This window comes from Capsicum annuum, chromosome 4 (assembly GCF_002878395.1).
Source record: "Capsicum annuum cultivar UCD-10X-F1 chromosome 4, UCD10Xv1.1, whole genome shotgun sequence".
NCBI lineage: Eukaryota > Viridiplantae > Streptophyta > Magnoliopsida > Solanales > Solanaceae > Capsicum > Capsicum annuum.
This window is the reverse complement of record NC_061114.1, coordinates 97,337,016-97,362,975: the sequence shown is the minus strand read 5'-3', so window position 1 is coordinate 97,362,975 and position 25,960 is coordinate 97,337,016. Positions and strand designations below refer to the sequence as shown.

The window sequence follows — 25,960 nt, the reverse complement described above, 5'->3', positions numbered from 1 at the left end:
GTTGGCCGATTGACTATGGATGACCCTCTAGTTGTTTATGTTGTAGACCATGCTAGTATAGAGGGGATATATGATTGTACTAGTAATAGTATTGGGAAAAGGAAATGCATCCTAAACCCGTGTCCATGGACACTCCACCCATTTAATCCCGGTGATCATTTGAAGTATGGTGATGAGGATGTCTTTTGGAATGACTTGAATGTGCATGGAATTTATAGCCTTCCTATCTCGGCTTTCAAGCCTATTTGTTGTTCCAAGAAGAGTTTATGTTTTTCACTTGATGAGCAACTCTTGTTCCTTGTTTCTTGTCACACTTATGTGGATAGACCAGTTGACTCTTTCTTGGGAGGGTATTCGGGTAAGAGGGATGTTTGGGTGTATATGAAGTTTGAGCCACCTTGGCAAGATGCTATGATTGATTACACTAATCCTAACCCTCATACCTTGAGGAACTTGAATTTGTTTGTCCTTCCTATTGTTTTGCGAGGTTCGGATTCAAGGTCGAATCCTTTTTCAAGAAGAGGACGATGATACAAGTACGATCGTGATTGTGGACCAATACGTAAAGACTCGAGCTCGGGTGGCTGCCAAATCAATGGAACAAGCTTTGAAATGTAGAGAACAAGTCCCAACACTCCAAAGCCATCCAATATGCACACTCCAAGGCCGCCCCTTTGCCATGGCTCATTAAGGGCATTTTAGTCATTTTGTAATAAGTTGTAACCTAGGCTATAAATAGAACATAATAGGCCATTTTCTCATAACTTAGATGATATTTTGAGAGCTCTTTGAGAGTGTTCATACAAGTGTGGATATCACTTGTGACAAGTGTGGAATCACTTGTGTTGGTTGCTTGTTTTGAAACGTTGGTTGCTTGGGAATTCTGTTCCATTGAGGTCACCGTAAGAACTTGATGTTATTTGTATGAATTCTTGGGTCTTAGTGTTCAATATACACTTTGGTTCATAGTGTTTGTGCATTGTGTGTCAAGTTATCTATCATTCTATTTTATTATTGTAGTTGTGTTCATTTTCGGTTTTGGGTGTCCAAACCCGAGACCTTGTTGTGTCATTTTTATTCTTGTTATTGTGTTGTAATCTTAGTTTGTGGTTCACTGATTATAGGTGTTGAACACCTTAGAATCCTGTTGTTATCGTGCTTGTATTGTTATTGTATAGTGAATCCGAGAGGGGTCACCAAAAGGGGTCCTCGGTTCTTCAAATCATGGACTGTTTTGGTGTGTGTTAGTGTCTTCCTTGTCGATCTCGTATCACCACTTGGTGGGAATATACTGGGTATGTTGTTGTTGTTGTTGATTTTGTCCTGAAAGAATTGGATCGGTGAATCTAACATCCCATGCTAAACTTTAGAATCATCAAATCACCAACCCCCACAAGAGATATGATATGGCTGAGAAAGTCGAGCTACAAATATATAAAGAAAAGGAGGTTGCTACTTGTACCCTGTTCCATACCTTAACTAAGGGGTGTAGGTCATTGTTCAATGCAAGTCTCTTATCAGCATCCAAAAATGTCATTATTTTATTTCTCCAAAATCTAGCATAAAGTATTGATCCTTGATTTCCCGAAAATACTAACTTATAGGACAAGAGATATCTTCACAACATCAGCTACACTTATGCTGGTTGTCATTAACAAAAAAAATCTCATCATGGTCATCATGTTATTTGCTTATCAGCATTTTGCAGAAGTATACTACCTACGTCACACAGTTAATTACTTGGTCAAAGTTATTTTGAATTTGGTAAGGTCTCATCACAAAATGACTAAGTAATAGAACACATTAAGAGTATTACTCCCACCCTTTTAATTTGATAGACCTAGGATCCAAGAAGAAAATAAAGCAAGAGCTTAAGTTCTCAACAACGAGAAAACATGTGAGGCCATATCTTGACTTTCATAGCGTAGGAGGATTAAATAGATATGAAAGATGTAGCATAGAGTGGAAAAGTACTCCTGTGCAACATAAAAATGAGCTAAATAATTTCTTTCGGAAAGAGGATAATATTTTAGAACGGAGAAAAGATAACACAAAACCTCCTCCGGATGAAGGGAATATATTTTTTAATCAAGATGAAGGGGATACATTACCCGGGCCTTAACGTGTGGAGTAAGAGATTCATGACAAAAGAAAAAGAAATTGACAAATAATGGGATGGTATTCTACATATGAAAACTCAGATACTCTTCTTTTTTAAGTTGGAGAAGGTAAGAAAACTCAGATAGTCTTCATGAGTGCTGATAGATGAGTTAGAATCCAGAGATGCTGGTTCCAGCAGTCAAAAGACGGAATCAAGAGGCTCACTTGAAAATGTGCTCTGAACAACTTTCAGAATCTCCAGTTAAAATTAATTGCCGAAGATCATAAACATGCTTTCTTTGAACCTGCGAAGCAGAAAAAGTAAAGCATACAAGAATATGGTCGTTCAGAATCATCTATATAAAAATCAATCAGTATATTACATAGTAAAATGCACATATTTATGAGTCAAAAATAGGGGATAATATCCTGAAGCGAGAAACAACGAAATTGTATCAGTACATGATAGATACCTCAAGAACTTCATCGAATTCAACTAGGCTCTTTCGTATTCCAAAAAAGTATTTCTCAGCATTGATTTGTAAACTCAAAAGCTGACAGTTGAGTAAAGTTTCAACATCATCGAAGCATGTCAGAGAAAGAAAAAAGAAACGGAGATAGTATCTTTTAAAAGCAGAAACAACTCTGAAACAACAAACATAGCCAAGCCATAGTTATCCATAAAAAAAATGGGAAAAACCACAGGATATTAAATCACAGAGATAGAAACAGAGCAAATAAAAATTATTTAGCACCTGTTTAACGATTCCATGACCTTCTATTGGGATATCTTCATTATTTGTAATCCTGGATATAAGCTTCACTGCCCATTCAGTGTCAAAGTTAAATTTTTGAAACATCTCATCTTGCAAGCTGTAAAAAATAGAAGTAGCTAGGATCAGCGATGGCATCTTAAGGGTAACGGGTCAGTCACAGAATGCACTATTCTTTTCATGAAAAGCAGAAATACACTAGATAACTTTATAAAAGAATCTTGATATTTCACCTAAACCAAGAATATTTTCGGCACACTAGAGGCGAGTAGAGGCCAAAGAGTACAACTTAGAGCTCATATAACACAGCAGAAAAATCTAATGCACATATACCTTGTGCAATATGTAGGTAATAACCTGAACTAGGAATAAAGAACACGTGTAAAGGGGCTTTTGCCTTTTTCCCCTAAATTAATAAAAGAAGAGTGTTATGCTGTCTTGTTTGTTTCTTTTATATACAATAGTGCTTATAACTTGCATATTTGAACCACCACTAATTGTTTGTTTCAGAAACATATATATAGACATGCAGCGTCGGACGGCCAGACCCACGATTTTAAGTGATGGGTGCTAAACTAATTTAATCATACAGCTTCACTTAAAGAAAGGAGCAATTTTTACTTTCATCCACTTTTTGACTCGTGCACCCATTGCTATTTCTACAGTTTGGTAGGGGGTGTGCAAAAATCGAACTAACCAATAAATCGAACCGATAAAAATGCTATTGGTTTATTGTAATTGGATTATTGGGTTAACGGTTTTTTTAATGATTTTATAAAAAAAAAATTATTGGGTTATTGATTCGGTTTCAATTTTTTCTTATTGAGTTATTGGCTCTCTCTCTCTCTCTCTCTCTCTAAACTAACAAACCGATTCAATTTCTTGAACTACCAGTCAAGCTTGAAGATTCAATCTCTTTTCAACAAAGATTCAATCTCTTATCAGGTTAGTTGCTACTATTTCTATTTTATGAGTATTTCCTAATTGGTTAAATCGAAAACCGAACCGTTAAGGACTAAAAACCGATAAAAAATATCTTATTGATTTGGTTATTGGTTTAGCATATTTGAAAACCGAAAATCGATAAAAAGAACCGATAATACATAAAACCGAACCGACCAACGAACACCCCTAAGTTTGGGTGCTTAGCAACTCTATTTGCAATATTTTACTAGTTTCCGGCCAATGGTTGCTTACTCACCCACCATTTTGCATGCAGGTCCGTCATTGCAGACATGTGTATGTACGCGGGAACACACCACACAAAAAAAAATAAAAAAAAATACATATATGTGTGTGGTGTGTGTGTAATTATCTTCTTAAAAATAGAACAAAGAAACAGTTGAGTGCCATTTACTTCATGATCAAAAGTACTGAAGAGGAACTGTTAAAGTTAAATACGGTATCTTACCTCACCATAAATCGTGTAGATCCAGGATCACCCTGCCTGCCTGCTCTACCACGAAGCTACAACAACTTATAGATCAATATACATGATTTTAACAACAGGTCAAAGGAAAAGCAGTACGGAAAAGTTACATCATAAAAATGAATTTGAAGAACAAGCCATTATGAGTTGCCTCGCCCATTTACTGACATTACACTAGTCCTACGGGTATGATCAAAAAAGGCAGAATTAAGTTCCATGGCATTCTACAGTAAAAATTAGCTATTATGAAAGTTCAAGCTTGAAACAGAAGTCACCACAATAGAAGCCTAACAAAAAGAAGAGAGATGAAACAAGCCCCCACCACCACAAAAACCCCAACCCTAAGAGAAGAACAGAACAAAATAAAATAAGAAAGTTTTCCCAACTTCAATGGCTAGAGTCCTCGCCAGACAAGATACAAATCGTTTGATAGTGCATCCATCCATATTAAGACAGCTTTAAACTAGGACGCGACAGTACAAAATTCTAAAGTGCATATCATAGTGTATAGGTATCACAAAATTATCAATTTAGGCCAAACAGAAGATTATAAACTTGAAACAAAGTATACGTCCAACTTGTAATCATGTCTTATCCTTTTATTTTAAACAGTTTGTGTCTTCATAATACATTTGTATCAGGTATAAAGTTTTTGTCAACAACCATCCTGCAGAGACTCCAAATCCAACACTATGGTAGGCATCTATCTGTTGACCCTAAACTCCTAGTCAAGAGAAAAAAATTGACAGTCATCTAGCGTCTGTATTTTGCCTTTTGCATATGTGAAGAAAACCACGATTGAACGGAGATGTGCAAACTCATGATTTGGCTTGCACAGAGACAAGGCTGAAAGTTAAGTGAGCAATCACCATTTTTCTTTTGAACGGGGATGTGCAAACTCTCTAACTCTCTCTCTCTCTCTCACACACACACACACATACACACTCATTTTGTTTCTTAGGATAACCATGGTGTCCGGGCTAGCTTGTGCGCGCTTTGACTAATTCCACTAGGTACCTGCTACCTCCACCAGCACAGGTAACAGTCTCCCGATCTCTCTCTTCTTAATCAAGCTTAGGGGAGAATATGTAACTTCATCCAAAATGCCTTAAAATTGCCCACACCTAAATCCAGAATCACATACGGAGTTAACAAGACCATGAAAGACAAAGAGTTCCTATGGAACTCACACATAAACAAGTTAATAATAACGATAAGAATAGGCAAGTCAAGCAAAACAACTACTATACTCATAAGAATACAAAGTTTTCAAAGCATTCTTTCATTTTTCTCTAACATGAACAAGTATGCAAGAGGCCAAAGGTTTACATTATTTTTATACCTTCTTGATAAAGCTTTAGTTAGTTTTTCCTCCTTGAGAGTCCTAACCAATTAAAACTCACCTGGTTATCGATTCTCCTGGACTCATGCAGAGAAGTTCCAATGACGTGAAGCCCCCCAAGACTTTTCACTTCTAACCCTTCATTCAAACAGTGAGACACACAATCCTCAAGAACTGATACAAAAGTTAGAGCAATGGATGGACCAAGAGGGTAAAATTCTGACTGATCGTCAGCCTGCTTCTGCAGCTCTTTTATCTCCACAGACTGACTCAGCTCGATGGATTCAGCTATTATAGACTTCGCCTCTTGATATGACCATTTCTTGCTCTCATTTCTGCTAACGTACTTAGCTAGATAATCAATATAACAAACAGAAACAACAAAGAGAAAGTTATCAGATAAAAAAGTAAGTACATCAATATTCTATGTTGCTCGGACTCTTCAAAAATGTCAATGGGTGCGTATCGGATTCTCCAAAATTAATGTATGTTTGGAGAATCCGACACGGGTGCAGCATCAAAAGTGAAGAGTCCGCTCAACTTAGTCAATATTGAATGCTAAACTATAATTCATCAGAAGCTATCAGTTAAATTTTCTAGTGATAAAGGCGACGATATCAGTTGAACTGATTTAGACTTTGAGATAGTAGTTGATTAAAATTACTAACCCATCAGAGCCGCCTTAGCAAGCAAAGCCAATGATGACGGTCCAACTTTTATCTTTGACATAACCTACATACCAAAAAACTATCAGCAGAGTAGGGGGCGAATGCTTGCTTCTTTATTTGATGAGGAAGGAAATGCCAAAAGAACCTTTTGAGAATTTGATTCACCATCAACATCAACATCAGGAGCATCTTGTGTCAGAAATGGAAGTATACTTTCCTCCAAAATTTCCTTTGCAAGCATCTTTATTGTGGAAAATATATGAATGTCATTCCAAGCGCTAGGGCCTAAAGATGAATCAGTACAATGTCAAAGAACATAAACGTTAACTTGCCTTTGGATTTCCTCCCAGGATTATGTCAGTGCCCCTTCCTGCCATGTTAGTAGATATGGTGATTGCATATTTTCTTCCTGCTTGTGCAACAGTGTCAGCTTCCCTAGCAGCATACTGCAAGAATTAAGATAACATCAATCAAAAGCCAGCAAAACAATATCACATGTAAAGATGTGCAAGTAGGAGATACCAAACCAAACTGAAATTGAGTTGAAGTAGAGCTCAAGAGTTCTGTAAGAACCTTGGGACGGGCATTGAGGATATTGTGTGGAATTTTTCTTTCCTTCAGCAAGTCAGACAAGTATTCAGAATTTTCAACACTGCATTAGAATTAGTAATAGTCAAAATATACATATAGTAACATTAATTGCCAGCAAATGTGATGAACAAAAATGAAAATTCAAATAGTAGATGACTAAATATGACCTAACAAATTAAAAATTTTTAGCAGTCCAACAGCATTCCAGTTCAGAGAAAACACTTTAAGGCTACTAGAGAGATACCCGCCCGAAATAACTGGCAACAAAATACTCTTTTTTTGATCAAGTAAAAGTATTTTCATTCATAAACATGACCAAATCGGTCGTATACACAGGTTACCAAAAGATCAAAATGTTACAAAATATGAAGCTCTACAAAATCCACCCATTCCTCTAAGCAAGAAGAAACTCTCTGTTTACACCAAAGGAAAATAAGAGAGTAAAGACTATTCCTCATTGCAAGAAACTGGACTCCACACCTTCATAAGCTCTTCTATTTCTCTCGCTCCAAAGTACCCACATTAACGCTATAGGAGCCATGTTCCAAGCCCTTCGTCTTCTCCGCCTTCTCCCGCTCTTCCAACTCAGCATCAGATCTTTCACAGTTCTTGGCATTATCCAAGGAGTGTGAAACCATCTAACCATATCCCACCATAATCGCATGGTAAGCCCGCAATGTAGAAGGAGGTGATCCACATCCTCACCCGTCTCCTTGCGCATGTAGCACCAACTAACACAGACAACCTTCCGCTTTCTAAGATTTTCGGCCGTCAAACTCACCCTTTAGTGGCTAGCCAAGTGAAAAAGCACACCTTCCTTGGCACATTTTGAACCCATATTGCATTACATGGAAACTCAACCTTCTCCCAAACCAAAAGTTTCTCATAAAAAGACTTCACAGAAACACTCCATTGCTTCCAAGACCCCACCACCACCCATTGGGATTATCCATCAAATTGACTTGCTTGTGAGGAAGGTTTATTGATCTTTGAAACTCACTCACTTCCCAATCTTGAAAATCCCTTCTAAATCTCAGATCCCAAAAAATCTTCCACCTTGTGACCTCCTAATTTGCTAAATAGTCAATTCTCTTAGGCAAGATATCATGTACAAACTCTAAAATGCAACTTTCAAAATTATATCCCCACACCAGTTATGGCCCCCCAAAAAATACTCTCTCCCATCACCAACCTTGAAAGAGATATTTTCCACGAAAGAATCTCATTCCTTCATGATATTTCTCAAAAAAGCCGCACCCGAAAGGCAAAACAATATCTCTAGTTCTCCATCCCCCATTCCTAATCCCATATTTATCACCTATCACCCCCCTCCATCAAGATTGAACCTCCACCCCACATTCATTTGCCCAATAAAGCTTTATTAAAGACTTTCAAATCTTTAACTCCCAATCCTCTCCACTTTTTAAGAGATGTGACAACCTCCCAACGCACCAAATGAAACTTCTTTGCCCCATCGTCGCATCCCAAAGGAAATTTCTCTGAATCTTTTCCAACATTTCAATGACCGTAGTTGGAGCAAGAAACAAAAACTAGTAAGTGGGAATGCTAGAGAGTGTGCTCTTGATAAGCACTTCCTTCCTACCCTTGAACAAATATCTTTTCTGCCACCCTGCTAGTCTCTTCTCGACCCTTTGAATAATCGAATTCTACACAGTGAGATCCTTGTTTGAAGCACCTAAAGGAACTCCAAGACGTGTAGTTGGAAGAGACCCAGCCCTGCAATTCAAAACTCGAGCAGTGATCCAATTTTCAAGTTGATTTTAAGCACTGACACCACCTAAAACCAAGTGAGAATTTGTCCTAAATAATCTAGTTGTCAACTGCATCACAAAATACCAAGGTATCATCCGTGAACAACAAATGAGACACTAATATTGTCCCTTCACCCCATCGCCGCTCAAAGCTTCCATAACAAAAATAAAAACATCACTACATCAGTGATAGAGGGTCCCTTGTCTCAAAGACTCAAACCCCTCGAGCTTCCGAAAAATCCACACGGGTTACCATTCACCAACACTGAAATTTCACGGAAGAAATGCAAACATAGATCCATGTCCACCACTTCTCCCCAAATCCCATTTGAAGCATAATGAAATCTAAAAATTTCCAATTCACATGATTATATGCCTTCTCAAGATTAAGTTTGCACAACACACTTGGAACTCCTTGCTTTCTCCTTGAATCCACAACTTCGTTTACCACTAATGTTGCATCTAGAATTTGTCTACCCTTCACAAACGCATTCTGTGAAGTAGAAAGTCTCATCCAACACCTTTTTGAGTCTAATAGAAAGCACCTTAGAAAGAATTTTGTAAATGCCTCCCACTAGATTAATAGGTCTATAATTCTTCACGCTCATAGCTCTCTCCTGTTTAGGAATAATGACGATGAACGAGGCATTCAAACTTCTTTCAAATTCACCACTATCTTAGAACTCAACAATAGCATTCATCACATCGATTTTGATGATATTTCAGCAATGTTGAAAAAAAGCCAAAGATGGACGATATTCCACCAATGTTGAAAACGCCAAAGAGAAACCATTTGGATCTGAAGCTTTGTCACCCACACAACACTCCACTGCTTTTTTCACTTCTTCCTCCTCGATTGCCCTCTCCAACCACTAACCCTCCTCCCTTCTGATTGACTAAACCCTAAACCCCCTATGGTAGGCCTCCACTCCGCTTTCTCTTTAAATAAGTCTTAATAATTATTAAAATATGAGCAAGAATAGAAATAGCATATAGAATCCTACTTGGAAAGGGATTGTAATGTAGTGTCCTATTAGGAAAAGGATCGGAATGTAGTGTTTATAAATAGGGTCTCAATGTAATAATGTAGTTACAAAAATCCAATAATATTTTTCTCTTATATTATAACATGGTATCAGAACCAGGCCCATCTCAAATCTTTGTTCACCGATGTTGGGCCCCATATTATATTCAGTTAACGAGGCATGAGCGTGCGGGGAAGTGTTAAGTATTCCACATCGAAAAATGGATGGGTAATTGATCTTCTTATATGGACTTGGACAATCCTCCCCTCATGAGCTAGCTTTTGAGGTTGAGTTACGCCCAAGATCATTCTTTACATGGTATCAAAACCTATGGTTCAATGGTCCGATGGTTCAGATTGAGGACATTTTGAGATCAAAGTTGCAACCAATTTGATGATAATGAAGATCTTGGTCTAGCTACATGTGGAGAAAAGTTTCAAATAAATTTTCAACAATCCTACTGCTAATCCATCTTTAAAACCAAAATCAATTTTTAACCCATGTTTATGGGCTCCAACTTTCAACCCCTGCTTAATTTTAATGTTTGGGCTTCTTTTAACCCGTGCATATACTTTTAACGTATGAGCTCCACTTTTAACCTATGCTCACTTTCAATGCACAAGGCTCTACTTTTAACCCTGTTCACTTATTGTTAGAATTTAAGTAGGAATAGGAATAACATATAAAATCTTACTCAGAAAAGGATTGTAATGTAGTGTCCTGTTAGGAAAAGGATTGGAATGTATTGTCTATAAATAAGGCCTCAATATAATAATGTAGTTACAACAATTCAATAATATTCTTCTCTTATATTTCTTCACATAGTATCAGAGTTTCCACGATCTTGGTAAAGAATCAAAGAGTTTCCGCTACCGGCGGGCGGCTATAATCCATATATGCCGCCCGTCTGGCCAATGATTATGTTAGCAAAAGTTGGGTCACTAACTCACTGTGTATCTTTCTAGTGATTATTTTCTCATATCTTTGCATAGCACCATGTATCTGTCCGGTGACTACTTTTTCATATCTATTTTTCTTAGCACCGTACTTCTTTTCGGTGACTATTTTCTCATATCTGATTTGCGTAGCACTGTGCATCTTTCCGGACTACTATCTCATATCTGAGTTGCATAGCACCATGCATCTTTCTGGTGACTCCTCAAATTTAATTTAAATAGTTCCGTATGTCTTTCCAGTGACTTCTCAAATCTTTTTCAGTAGGGTTGTGCCGTCATTCCGACCCTACCCATATAATTTCTCTTTTCCAGTAGGATCGTGCAGTCATTCCGACCCTACATATATTTCTCTTTTTCAGTAGGATCTTGTTATCATTCCAACCCTACCCATATATTTTTTTCCTCAGATTGTAGTCACTTTTCAACCATCAAATCTAATAATCCGGGGTGTGAGCATGTTAGGCTAAGTTTTCGGTGACTTTCACGTTCAAGATCTACTCGTCTCTTGATTTCGAAAAGAACCGTATATTTTATACCAGTTTTCGGTAATTTTCCAGCGACACATCGACTTTACGGCTATATTTACTACTTTTCGGATCACTTTTTCAGTTTGTTCCATTTCAATTGAGGTCTCCCAGACGTCCAAAGCAGTCCTTATCAGTTTTCTTGCAAATATCTTCATTAAGTCCCTCACCGATTCTCATATTAGTTACATCCATAACAAGCTTGGTACATGTCTTCTATGCACCAACTTGAGGGGGAGTGTTAGAATATGAGTAGGAATAGGAATAACATATAAAATCCTACTTGGAAAAGGATTGTAATGTAGTATCCTATTAGGAAAAAGATTGGAATGTATTGTCTATTCTCAATGTAATAATGTAGTTACAACAATTCAATAATATTTTTCTCTTATATTTTTTCACACTTAATAACACAGGACTCCAATAATGTTAACCCGTACTTTTATTTTTAACGCATAGGGCTCCAATTTTTATCCTATCTCAACTTTTAATCATGGTAAGCAACAGTGATATATGAAGATCATGTTAAGACGGAAGATCAAAATTATTTTGTCAAGAAAATCAAGTTAAAAGGGAAGATTTATTAAGGTTTTGCCCTGATTTTCTTACCAAGTTTAAGTTTTACTTTTCTTGAAAGGAAAATAAAAGTAATACCATAATTACTTTTACTTTTCCTAAAACAAAAATATAAAACTCTTTCATATTTGACTAACCTCTTTCTTGAAGGAAAAGTTTTGGACCTCTATAAATAAAAGACCCCTCTTCTCATATCATAACACAATAACATCCACAGTGTAGTCGTTTAAGAGTCTTGTTTAGAGAAAGATTTTCTCCCAACAGTTTTTATGTATTCTTTAATATTAGTTTTCATGAGTAGGCCAATTGGTCAAATCATATCAATAATATTATGTTTTAGTATACTTTTATTTGTTTTCTGAATTATCACCGCTTTGGATTGCAACTAATAGCTTCCGCATGACGCCATCTCGATTTCGAACCCAACAAGTGGTATCAGAGCCTCTACGATCTTGGTAGAGAATCAAAGAGCTTCCGCTGCCGACAGGTGGCTATAACCCATATATGCCGCCCGTCCGGTCTATGATCATGTTAGCAAAAGTTAGGCCACCTCACTTTTTTCCCCTACTTTCTCATATCTAATTTGTGTAGCTCCATGCATGTTTCTGATGACTACTTTCTCATATCAGATTTGCATAGCACCACGCATCTCTTCGGACTACTCATATTTAATTTGCATAGTCCGTTCATCTTTTCAAACAACTTTCTCATATCTGAGTTGCATAGCACCGTACGTCTTTTCGTGACTCCTTAGATCTGATTTGCGTAGTTCCATGCGTCTTTACGGTGACTCCTCAGATCTGATTTGCGTAGGGTCGTGCCGTCATTCCGACCCTATCTATATAATTTTTCTTTCAGTGGGTCATGTCTTCATTCCGACGCTATCCATATAATTTTTATTTTTCAGTAAGATCGTATCGTCATTCCGACCCTACCCATATAATTTTTTCTGAAATGGTGACCACTTTTCAGCCATCAAATCTAAGGCTGGCGACCGAAACCGAAATGCCAGACCGGTTTAACCGATACCGGAACCGGAACTGGAACCGGAACCAGGACTTCCTTACTGTTTTTGCTCCGGAACTGGTGTTACCGGAACCGGTCTTACCAAAATTTTTTCGTTGTTCGCACCGGTCCACTTGCGACCGGTGTGGACCGGAGCGACACCGGAGCGATACCGAAATTACCGAAAATAAATTACGTAGTGTACAGTAATACAATTTGGTGTTAATTTTTTTTTTTCATAATTGCTACAGTTTTTGTTTAAGAACTTATATAATTTATAAAAAGTTTTCCATAACTTCTTTTGGTTACAGTTTTTGTTTTACAATTTTAATTTAAATTATCTATATCTTAACTTAATGGCATTAATATATAAGTTTTATATATATTATAACTTATATAATTTATTAATATATCTTAAAAAGTTTAGAATTTTAACATAAAAAATATAAGTTTTAAGTTAATATAATATTTTTAATAAGTTTAACAAGCTAAAAAATTTTCTAACTTTATAAAGTTTTGTATTAATTTTTTTTTCATAATTGCAACTAACAAAAGACAAATCTATAATATATTAAAAGTGTGAAGACCCTTAGAAAAGTGATTTGAACTTTTTGCCCTTCATTAAAAGACTGTCCTTTAGGCAAAACAGTCTTTTCACTATTTTTTTAATTTATTATTTAATTATTTTTATTATATTAACTAGAATCCTAAAATATATGGGACTCCTAAACTATATGAAAAAAAAATTAATTAATATTTTCCTTTGCTGAATTAAAAAAATACTCCTAAAATAGAATCCTATTAAGGAAATACTTCTATAAATATTGGGATGCACGTTAAACTGTTTATGGTAAAATCTTTAAAAGGAATTAAATTAACGTGGAAAAGAAAATAAAAACATTTAAGAATTAAAATTTTATATTTTTTAAGAAAAGTACGCATGGTAACAAAAAATCCCTACCACTTTTTAAGGTAAGAATACGTTAAACTGTTTATGGTAAAATCTTTAAAAGGAATTAAATTAATGTGGAAAAGAAAATAAAAACATTGAAGAATTCAAATTTTATATTTTTTAAGAAAAGTACGCATGGTAAGAAAAAATCCCTACCACTTTTTAAGGTAAGAATACGTTAAAACTGTTTATGGTAAAATCTTTAAAAGGAATTAAATTAACGTGGAAAAGAAAATAAAAACATTTAAGAATTAAAATTTTATATTTTTTAAGAAAAGTACGCATGGTAACAAAAAATCCCTACCACTTTTTAAGGTAAGAATTTTAGGATTTTTGTGTGTAAAATTTAAGTTTAATTGTATTATTTTGATATCTATTTTATCGTATTATTTTGTTGTAGTTTACAGGTGCTACATAAATGTTGATCGGTTTTGAATAATTTTTAAAGGTAAAGGTTAGGTTAAATTGTGTTATTTAAAATCTTTGCTTTGAATTTTTTTTTTGTGCAAAGGTTAGGTTTAGTCGTATTATTTTGATATCTCTATTATCGTATTATTTTATTAGAGTTTACAGGTATTAAATGACTGTTGGACAGCCTTGAGAAAATTTTTGTGTAAAGGTTAGATTAAATTGTATTGTTTTATTGTCTCTATCATCATAATGTTTTGTTGCAGTTTACACGTGGTAGATTTTTATGATAAAGGTTAGGTTTAATTAAATAAATTTTTCAGCTTTACATATTCATGCTGAATTTAATTATTGTATTCGTCTTTATAATTTAAATACATATCCTATTTAGTTTGATGTTTGAATTCATTAAAGTGAGATACACGCGCGAGGCGCGTACAACTAAACTAGTTTTAAAACAAAATTAGGCTAATAGCCGTTACATTTATTCAAATTTCGTATGTTGTACATTTATTACAAAGATATTAAATGAAAATCTAATCTACGCAGCCACCTTCTAGGAAGGGTTCTGTTTGAATTAGATCTCTATCGTAGAATCTTATTAATATCTAAATTGTCTATAATTTTTTTGGCGTAACTTTTCTATGTCTTCGGCGGATAAATCTTTCGGAATTGGTCTATTTCCTTGTCCCTCCATTGCTTCCATTCCATCATCATTATTTTCCTCAAAAATTTCTTCTATTTCGTCTTCAATATGGGCGGTAATTTAGGGAGCCCAAAATTTCTTCGTTCGGCATTGATCCATTCTCTAAATAATACCGAAATCTCCAAACTATCCCTTGCTAACGAATACCGATGATCTCCTATTATAAATCTTCCTACGCTGAAAGCTTGCTCCGAAGCAACTGAAGAAGCTTGAGTTGATAGCAAATCTCGAACCATCCTTGAAAGTTTTGGAAATTGTCTGATACGAGTCTTCCACCATGATAAAAGTTGTTGTTTCCAGTTTCATCTCTAATATTTTCCCGATTCTACAAAAGATACGAATCAAATTCATTTCTCCTACAACATTGAAGACCAAGTTCTTCGCCCATCTCGTCATCTAAATCATCATATCTACGTCTAGAAGTAGGAGGTTCGATCGGCCCAATATTTTGTTCCATAACTTGATACAAGTTATATAAACTCCTAGCTGTAGATACTATGCTAGCACAACAAGTTTCAACTGATGGCTTTTCATGACGTCCAATTTCTAAATTGTTATATAATTTTCTAACCAACATCACTATACCATGTTCTTTATAAAATGGGTTTAATAAATTAGTTGTTAAAAGAATTTGTGGAATAGGAAAATAATATTTTAAAAAAATTTCAATCATAGCTTCAATTGCCTCTTGTTAGGACATATTTTTTTATATTCAGCAAGTACTTTAGAAATAGCAGTAATAGTTACTAAAACAAAAGAAATAGTTGGAGTATATTGAGCAGATACTGTGTTCGTAGCTTGATAAAAAGTTTTCAAAAATTTACAAAGTTCTTCTACTTCAGTCCAATCATCTTCATCTAGCATTAAATTAACATCCTCATTATAAGAACTATAAACTAATTGTATAGGTTTACGATAAATAACAGCAACTTCAAACATTTGAAATAAAGAATTCCATGTAGTAGGAATTTCTTTTGGAATTTTTTGATATGGAAGGTCATATTGTTTACATTTACGTTTAAAATCATCCATTACACTCTTTATTGTTTACATTTACGTTTAAAATCATCCATTACACTCTTTCTTTTATTTTTAAACATATAACTACAAGCAATTCGCACTTTAAGATAGCCATTTCCAAACAAATGAATATCATCATGTACTATCAAATTTAAAATATGTGCAGAACATCTAACACGAAAATGATCTTCATACATTAAATATAATCTAGTTTTTAACTCGTCAATAGCTTTCAAATTATTAGAAGCATTATCTAATGTGCATGCCATAGGTTTACCAATAAATCTAAAATATTTCATGCTCTCCGCTATTGTACTAGCTATATACATACCGGTTTTAGACTCGTCAACATATTTATAAGCAATAATTCTTTTTTGCATGTTCCAATCGTGATCAATCCAATGAGTCGTGAGAGTAAAATAATCATTACCGACAACACTAGCACCCATATCAGAAGTAACAGATATTCTACCATCAAATTTATCAAATAAGCAACAAAGAAAATGACAACGTTCAGCTTGAAATTTAAAAATATCATTTTTAATTGTATTTTGTGAAAAACCTTTAAAAGAGGAATTATATACTTGTTGAATATAATGAATAAAACCGAGATGCGAAGGAAAACTAAAAAGCAAACCCATAACAGCAACAATTTTCGCTAGTTCTTCTCTATCTACATCTTCACTATATGTCGATGATGAACTTACTTCAGCCAGGTTAAACATGTCTAAACGCGTTTGAACCATATTACCTCCTACAAATTCATGTACAAATGTTGTGCCATCTTTTTTAGCCTTAGCCTCATTTTTTAGACGAATAAATTCTTTATTACATTTCATCAAATGCGAGTTAGCAACCCTGTCCCGCCATTTTTTCCCCCGGTCAAATATTTAAAAATATTCTTGCATTTATTGCAAGTAGCAATACCTTTTACCCTATCATGCTCCATAAATTTCCAAACTAAAGACCTTTTAGTACGTTCGGTACCTTTGACCCTAGTAAATTCCGGTAACGGGGGAAGTTCTTCACTGTGTTTCGGTAATTCCGTAACCGGACTAGTAGGGGTAAGGGTATCACCTAACTCCTGTTCTTTTATATCATCTTCCTCCAGTAAGTCTTCCTCAAAATCATTATAACGCCTACTTAGGGTCTCATTATCTAATTCCATACCGATACCAACATCGAAACCATTAGATTGTGATAAAGAAGTTTCATTAAATGTAGGCGGTAATGAACTAGTACTAGCCTTACTTTTTTTATTTCTACGAAAAACCTTGCCAAAGCTTGTTTTTTTAACACTACTATTTTTTTCGAAATCCATAATTTAAATTAAAATATTAACACAAGCAATACAAATATTATAAATTACAAAATTAATGTAAGTAAACAAATTTAGATACTAAAAAATAAAAATATAGATATTAACGAAAATAAAAAGAGCTTAAAGTTGGAACGATTATACCGAACGTCTGCGTAAAAGCAGACGTATACCAAATGTCAGAATTAAAAGATGATAATTGAAGATTATAATATCTTCAAAAAATAACTAATCTAATAATTGAATCTTCAACTCCAACTAATATAACAATTATAAATATTTAGAGAGAATGTGATATTAAGAGAGATTGTGAGAATTGATAATATTTGTGTGAAAAAACAATTGAAAAGAAGGATATTTATAATGAAAATTTAAGGGGTGGTGTGGGGTAATTGGGGGGCGGGGGCAACGGCTAGAAAACAATGGCCAAAAGAGCCATTGCTCAAATCCCACTTTAAAAAAAAAAAAAAAACAGAAATTAACTCGTCAACCGGACCGGAATCCGATCAACCGGTACCGGAATCGGAAATACCGGATTTTTTCGACGTTCCGCACTGGTAACATTATCCGGACCATTGGGTACTGGTATACCGGACCAAACCGGAACCGTTGCTTACCGGAACCGAAAACCTAGCGGAACCGGACTTGGCAGACCGGAACGGAATTTTCCGGTTCCTTTGCCACCCTTAATCAAATCTAATAACCCAGCGCATATGTATGTTCCGATCAATTCTTCAGTGACTATCTTGTTCAAGATCTACTCATCTCTTAATTTCAAGATGACCCGTATATTTTATACTAGTTTCCGACAATTTTCCAGCGGCACATCAACTTTCCGGCGATGTTTACTACTTTTCGGATCACTTTTTCAATTTGTAGCGGCACATCAACTTTCCGGCGATGTTTACTACTTTTCGGATCATTTTTTCAATTTGTTCCGTTTCAGTTGAGGTCTCCAAGACGTCCAAAGCAGTCCTTATCAGTTTTCTTGCAAATATCTTCACCAAGTCCCTCACTGATCCTTGTATTAATTACATCTGTAACAAGCTTGGTACATGTGTTTCTATGCACCAGCTTGAGGGGGAGTGTTAGAATATGAATAGGAATAGGAACAACATATAGAATCCTACTTGGAAAAGGATTGTAATGTAGTGTCCTATTAGGAAAAGGATTGAAATGTAGTATTTACAAATAGGGCCTCAATGTAATAATGTATCTACAACAATCCAATAATATTCTTCTCTTATATTTTTCACAATAATAATCTACAACTGCCCCCTCTACTTCCTCTTTCCCTACATGGCACACCCCATCGACCTCCTCCGATTCTATAAAGTTCTTTCTTCTATTAGCTATTGCCACCCTGTGAAAGAATTTTGTATTAGAGTCCCCTTCCTTCAACCATAACGCTCTTGATTTTTGCCTCCAACTAGCCTCTTAAGACAACACCAAGACAACTAACTCATTTCTCAAAACTTCTTTCCTCTCTATCTCCCTCTCTTCTAACTCCCTCCCCACTTCTACCCTCTTTAACTCCCCTACTTCATTCATGATCTCTCTCATCTTCACCTCGATCCTCCCAAACACCTCTTTATTCCACACCCTCATATTTGCTTTGAGCAATTTCAACTTCTTGGCTAGCCTAAAAGGTCTCCACTCCACAACATAACTACTCCACTAGCTAGCCACTCTGTCTTGAAAATCAGACACGCTTAGCCATATGCTCTCAAATCTGAAAGGAGATTTTGTCCACCTTCCTCTACTGCCATCCAACAAAATAGGAGAATAGTCTGATATCAATTGCGGAAGAGGAACCTGGATCACATTGGGGGCCCAAGAAGTAGACACAAGAAATCTGTCTAATCTCGATCTAGATGATGAGTCTTCCGATCTAGACCACGTGGCGACAAAGACTCTTATCAAACAGTCGTATAATGAAGTCAAATTTAAGCAGATACTAGCTTCCCTGTAGTCAAAAGGATGATCTGATGTGTCAAAAATAACTAACGGAGTGAAGTAAATGACCCCATTATTGCTTAATATTAGAACTTGTCGAGTAAAATCAATAGTACCTGCTGTGGACCACAGAGACCTAAGAAAGTATGCTTCTTTGTAGAAAAATTTAACAGAAGAGTTTTCAATAATATAAACCTATATGTTCCCCTCTGAAAAATAAAATCATAAAACAGAGAAACAGGACCAAAAAACAGGGGCAAACAGAAGCAGACACATTGAAATGCAGTTTCAATAGTTGCTATCTGCGTCCTCCTTTGTCGGGTTTTGGGGGGGAGGGGGGGACTCGACTACCTGTTATATCCTCTCTATTGGCTTTTGCTCTTTGCTGATAGTCCTATTATTCTAACTGATTATTTTTCCGTTGTTATGCTTGTGCACAGGAACACTAACTAATCACTCTCAAGTAGCACGTAGCAGGTACTTTCTCAATTGATCCCAGTTTTCACATTGACATCTGTCTTTTTCATCCAATAACAATGAAAGGGAATATGGAAAGAGAGACGAGTAAGGCAGGGAAAAGGAATCAAGGTTTGATCGCCTAGGCTAGACAAAGCCCTACGGTTCATATATGAGTATTTACATCATCCATCATATAGGGAAAATGTTACTGTGACAGTGTGTTTACCAAATTATGATGTCAAAGATATAAGACCTTCAGACCTAAAAATGCTTCACATAGTAGCTCCACAAAAGAATACATATGTACGTAGAGATATATGTGTGTATATCTGTCTACAACAACAACAACATACCCATTGAAATCCCACAAGTGCGGTCTGGGGAAGGTAGATTGTACGCAGACCTTACCATTACCTCGTGGAGGCAGAGAGGCTATCTCCAAGAGACCCTCGGCCCAAGTGCAACAAATCTAAGTACAAGAAGAAAACAAGGAAGAAAGCATAGCAGTTTATAGGGAAAGTCAATAACCGCAACAAAATACAATGGTGTTCGAAACCCAATATACAACATTGAAGACAAATATAAAGCAAGAACTACAAGATGTCACTAAAACTATGACAGACACCAACCACTTGAGACCTCCTAAAGGCACAACACTCTACTCCCTACTAATCGTCTACCCTAATATGCGACCTCCACACCTTATTATCTAAAGCCATGTCCTCGGTAATACGAAGCTGGGCCATATCTTGTCTAATCACCTCTCCCCAATACTTTTTAGGCGTACCTCTACCTTTCCGCGTACCCACTATAACCGGCCTCTCACACCTCCTTACTAGGGCAGTTGTGCACCTCCTCTTCACATGCCCAAACCATCTCAATTTCGCCTCCCTCATCTTCTCCGCCCGGAGGTCACTCCCACCCTTTTCAGTATAACCTCATTCCTAATCTTATCACTCCTAGTATGCCCACGCATCCATCTCAACATCTTCATCTCCGCAACGTGCATCTTCTTAATATGAGAGTTATTAACTAGCCAGCACTCCACCCCATACAACAAGGACGGTCTAACCACCATTCGGTAGAACTTACCTTTTAAGTTTAGTTGGTATCTTTTTATCACATAAGACTCTGGAGGCAAGCCTCCACTTCATCCATGCCGCACCAATGCGATGTGTGCCATCATCGTCGATGTCCCCACTTCCTTGAATTACAGACCTAAGATACTTAAAACTTCGTGCTTGCATATATTCGTAAGCAGTCCGTAATCTATGATTGTAGCATATGCGAGAGTCAATACTTAAACAATTTCTTAACTTCAAATGTATCTCAAACCAAAAATATTTGTCACAGAAGTACCTTGTTGTCCCCACTAAAACTGGACGACCCAATCGAAACATAAACTCAGCTTCTTCACGAACATACTCCCATTTTCCTCGTGCAGTCTGAAGGCATAACAGTAGAAAGCACGCAAATAAAAATCAGAGACTTGGTACACATCCCTTTCCCAAAACCTCGCTAAACTTATTTGAGTATGATAAGCATCTTACTGCAAAAGCTTGAATTGGTAAATCTTTACGAATGTTAGGCAAATTTGTCGGCACCTCAATTACTGGCACTTGAAACATCTTCAAGAACTCTTTTTCCTGAAGTACACAGGTATACAGATGATAAGTATCGTAAACAATGAAATTCATTACTAAAGCATAAAATTTGAGACTTTAGAAGTGACACCACCTCAGTTTTTGCAGTACCAGTCATTCCTGAGAGCCTTGGGTAAAGCTTAAATAGCGATTGATATGTAATTTGTGCCACGACAACAGAATCAGCCTACCAAATGAATAGATCATGGACTTTTAATAAAGAATCAATTAGAAGATACTTAAGAAATTATTTTCAGTAAAGAGCAGTCAACAGTGGGAGACAGCGTACCTGGATTTTAAGGCCTTCTTTAGCCTCCACAGCCTGATGGATTCCCTCGGACCATCGCCTTTTCTCTTCCACTCGTCCAGTCAACTGTAAATTAATACCAAAAACGGAAATCAACATCTGTCATGAAACAAATATGACCAGAGCTCTTCAGATAACCATTCTCAAGGATTAGAATTTAGTAGACGATTAGAGTAGCTTTCAAGATCTAAAATTGCATGGATGGAAGCTGTCTTGAAAGACCTACAACCTCCTGGAATCCATGCAAAGTACAAACCTACCAAAAAGTAGGACATAATGGAAGGAAAATATCCATATAGGCAATACCAATTAGTTGGGATTAAGTTTTAGGCATGTTTGCTCATTCCCTTTAGGTCTAATATTTGCTAGGAGTCTTTGTCTCGTCAGATATTTGTATGCCGGCAGAAAATATATGGAGAACTACTAGTGGTGCAGTAATTTTTCCTATTGTCAATTTTTTTATATAATATTGGACTGAGTTGAGCCTACATAAAACGACACGGTCCTTGAGGATTCATATATCTGACCCCAACGTACTTGTAATTGAGACATAGTTACAATTGACTAGTTGTTGTACTACCAGAGTAGCTTTCCAGCAGAATAGTAGGATAGATAGTTACCATAACTTGCTATCCCTCGCAAACTGTAAACTGGTTTGGCAATGCGGTAATGATAGAGGGGCATTCAGAAAGCTAAATTTAGAAATCTGAACTACAAAATTTTAATAATTCGAAGTTGTTTTCGTTTCAGAATTCAGCTCAACTTAGGGAAAATGTGTTCCCACTGTTGGTAATTCACTATTTTAGGTCCTCCAAGTTAACTTTAGCTTAAGAAAGTACTATTCTTTTGATTCTAGTTTCTGAAATACATTGATACATACTCTAAGGGGCCGTTTGGTTGGCTTGTAGGAAAAATTACTCATGATATACAATTTCATATTGTTTGGTTGATTGGTGGAGGGAATTATCATTGTACAAAATGCAACATTTTTTCTACATTATTTGGTAGCTATTTTGGTTGTTCTCATAAAATAATATATGCACAATTTATGCAGAAATCTATGTAATATTTTAGGCGAAATGGGATGTGGAATAAGAATACGGGTATTAGCAATACATGGATTAAACCAGCTAAAATGTCAAATATACCTCATGATGTTGAAAACTAAATTCTTTAATACAATAAACCCAATCCTCAGTATCCATTTTGCTCCATTTGAACTCATTTCATTCCCACACTCAATAATACAACAACAACATACCCAGTGTAATCCCACAAAGTGGGGTCTGGGAAGGGTAAAGTGTACACAGTCCATACCACTAACTCAGATGAAGTAGAGAGGTTGTTTCCGATAGACCCCTCGCTCCGGGCAGATAACAGTATAACAAACAAAAAATAAAAGCAAACAACAAATGGGATATCACACCACTAGACAATAAAAACAAGACACCCACAAGGTAATACTATAAGCAAGCTATTCGAAATCATAGACATCACCAAAACAACACGAATAAGAGACACACATACAAACAAAACACTCTTCCCTACTATTACGGACTAACTCCTACCTACTAACCCTCTACCCTAATCTGCATCTTCCACACCTTCCTATCAAGGGTCATGTCCTCCATAAGCTATAATTGCTCCATGTCATACCTAATCAAATCACTAAACTTATGCGACAAATCACTAAATTTACATTCCAATTACTCCGTCAACCTAAATCCTTTAGACTCAAGGGTCAGTCTCCAAACCTCCAACTTATCATTAACATCTCCCCAAGTCTCGTCAATCAGTACTACATCATCCGAAATAACATACACCAAGGCACCTCTCCTTGAATACGCCGCATTAAAACAGCCATCCCATACACAATAATGTCTGCCTAAAATCTTCAGATCTATGCGAAAATGAAACCCTCAAAACCCCAGCTGTTGACGGTTACTCTATAACCCTCTCTTACTTGGGATTAAAATACATTTATTAAAATTACTACTGGTCAAATGACAATCTTCATAGAAACGCAAACGCAAATAATCATGACATTATCTTAATACTGACCATATCATCATCATTTCATGGTTGAAAAACTACTAACAATTCCACCTTAAGGGTTAAACTAAATAGAATAAGGAAGGGGAAGTTGATGAACAAAATGACAATAAAATCATCAGTGACAATAAAAGAGACCAAGAACACAATCACATTTTATGAGGGAGTCTTCTTCTGAAGTACCTCATTAATTATAAGAGCCTTCCCATTTCTAACAATGTATTGGACATCACGCTTGTAAAACTCCTTGGCTTTTAAAGCATTAAATACGAACCTGCAGTGTTCGATGTAATAGATAAAACAAAAGTAATTTATGCAATCCAAAAAAAAAAAAAGGCAGTCCGGTGCACTAAAGCTCCCGCTCGGGGTCCAGGGAAAAGGCGGACCACAAGGGTCTGTTGTACACAGCCTTACCTTGCATTTCTGTCAGAGGCTGTTTCCATGGCTTGAACCGGTGACCTTCTGGTCACATGGCAGCAACTTTACCAGTTACTCCAAGGCTTCCGTTCATCTAATAAAGAAATAAAACGGAAAACAAAGGAAGAAAACAGAACAACAAGGTAAATATTTACCTAGCCCATGGATCATTCTCATCCCACAAGTCACTTGTTTCTAGGGCCATCTCAGCAAGTGCAATTCCCTCCTCAGTTAACTCCACAGAATTATCCTTAAGCTCTATGCTATAATGCTGATATTACAAGTAAACATCATTATCGTGTAATTTTGCCACAGAGCTCAAGTTTTAAAGGGATAACTCAGAAACTTGGAACTCACAAGACCCTTAATAAGCAACTCGGCTACTCTAGCAGCAACAGGGTAACGAGCAGCATCCTTGTTAGCCTGAGATAGAATGCACAAAATTACTTCTAAAAAATAAACAAATATAAGACAAACAGAAATAAATAAAGCAAACCTAAACAAGGAAAACGGAAAATTATGATACCCAGCGACCAAAACTCGTCCAATCAATAGTTTCTGATAACATAAAGAAAAAACTAATATATTTTGAATAATTCTATCAAGTGATTTGACATGATAAGAAAACAATGAGACATACTTCACCACTTATCAACAATGGATTTCTTCCTTCATCGATGAGGACCGAATCAACTTCATCAACTATGGCAAAATGGAAGGGCTTTGGCCTGTTTATACAAGGTAAATATGAAGCATCACACAATTTAACAAGAGAGAGAAAGTAATGTCTATCAATGCTTACCATCTCATCACAAGTTGCTCATGGTTAGTAGCAAGATTATCTCGAAGATAGTCAAAACCAAGTTCCTGGGCCATTGGAAACAAGAAAAGGGAAAAAACAGAGAAAGGGGGGCAGGAGAGATGTAGTCGTTAGGCAGCTAAATTGACCATCAAAGGATGTCAGAAATCTCCATGTGTTAAGCAACTAAGAGAAATGAAGAAGTATAAACCAGAAAAGATACATGACATAACAAATATGCAAGGGAACAACATGAAACTCACCACAACTTACCGAATTATTCGTGTATGTTATATCACAACTGTAATTAGATCTCCTCTCCTTGCTCTTCATCCCTCTCTGAGCATAAAAAGAATTACTATGGTTGATTTATAACAGTTGATCTCTCAAAAAGAAAAAGACCAAACCCTTGAATTACATGCAATTCTAGGAAAACCTACTTGCAAAATAAAATTTGAGAAAACATATGTAAGAAAAAACATAACATTGAAATTACAGACAGCTGATTACAAAAAATTACTTGGATAAGGCCAACAGAAAGACCTAGAAAACGGTGAACACGTCCCATCCACTCAGCATCACGTTGAGCTAAGTAATCATTCACCGTTACCACTGTCAAAGCAGATTCCAAAAGAAAAATTAGTAAACACCAAGAAGTATTATCTATATTTAGAACCATGCTAATATTTGCCAGTTCTGATTAATTAATGTATGTTTGAGATAAAACCCAGCAGAAACGACTCATGCCCTGAATGACTAACACTGAGGATTATTCAACAAGCATCCACAAACACCTTTCACAGTCCTGAAGCTATAGCAGACAAAAGGCTTTCTAAGGAAGTAGAAATGGATGGAGAAATATTTACATGTATATGTGTGTGTATGTAGATAGCTAGATGGATTGATTCGTGGATATATATACACACACATAAACACACTCAATACAGCATACCATGAACACCCTCTCCAGTTAAGGCATTAAGATAAGCTGCCAACGTGGAAACCAAGGTTTTCCCTTCACCTGTCTTCATCTCTGCAATAGCCCCATCATGGAGAACTGCTCCTCCAATAATCTAAGATTTCCAATTAAAGCAGAATTCATCAATTTGCACAAGTAAGAATATCATGCATGTAATATTGAATTATTCACGAAGTGGTTTAT

At 36.1% G+C, this 25,960-nt stretch overlaps 1 protein-coding gene across 3 annotated transcripts in view; it reads right to left on the bottom strand.

Annotated features, from left to right (window-relative positions):
* The window catches only part of LOC107867797 (protein translocase subunit SECA2, chloroplastic), a 48,179-nt gene that overhangs the window by 12,206 nt on the left and 10,013 nt on the right, over positions 1 to 25,960 (bottom strand). For all 3 annotated transcript variants that reach the window (XR_001673348.2, XM_016714221.2, XM_016714220.2), the window contains 21 exons: positions 25,751 to 25,871; positions 25,319 to 25,410; positions 25,072 to 25,137; positions 24,802 to 24,866; positions 24,640 to 24,727; positions 24,357 to 24,422; positions 24,155 to 24,270; positions 23,766 to 23,856; positions 21,513 to 21,596; positions 21,318 to 21,410; positions 21,131 to 21,226; positions 20,940 to 21,025; positions 6,886 to 6,964; positions 6,645 to 6,758; positions 6,458 to 6,553; positions 6,313 to 6,376; positions 5,706 to 5,995; positions 4,285 to 4,340; positions 2,856 to 2,973; positions 2,574 to 2,654; positions 2,326 to 2,405 (listed from right to left, as the gene is read on the bottom strand). Coding sequence is in view for 2 of the 3 variants with exons in the window: in XM_016714221.2 (XP_016569707.1) it covers positions 2,326 to 2,405; positions 2,574 to 2,654; positions 2,856 to 2,973; positions 4,285 to 4,340; positions 5,706 to 5,995; positions 6,313 to 6,376; positions 6,458 to 6,553; positions 6,645 to 6,758; positions 6,886 to 6,964; positions 20,940 to 21,025; positions 21,131 to 21,226; positions 21,318 to 21,410; positions 21,513 to 21,596; positions 23,766 to 23,856; positions 24,155 to 24,270; positions 24,357 to 24,422; positions 24,640 to 24,727; positions 24,802 to 24,866; positions 25,072 to 25,137; positions 25,319 to 25,410; positions 25,751 to 25,871 (2,042 nt within the window). In the remaining variant the exon portion in view is untranslated. The remainder of the gene's footprint in view (positions 1 to 2,325; positions 2,406 to 2,573; positions 2,655 to 2,855; positions 2,974 to 4,284; positions 4,341 to 5,705; positions 5,996 to 6,312; positions 6,377 to 6,457; positions 6,554 to 6,644; positions 6,759 to 6,885; positions 6,965 to 20,939; positions 21,026 to 21,130; positions 21,227 to 21,317; positions 21,411 to 21,512; positions 21,597 to 23,765; positions 23,857 to 24,154; positions 24,271 to 24,356; positions 24,423 to 24,639; positions 24,728 to 24,801; positions 24,867 to 25,071; positions 25,138 to 25,318; positions 25,411 to 25,750; positions 25,872 to 25,960) is intronic.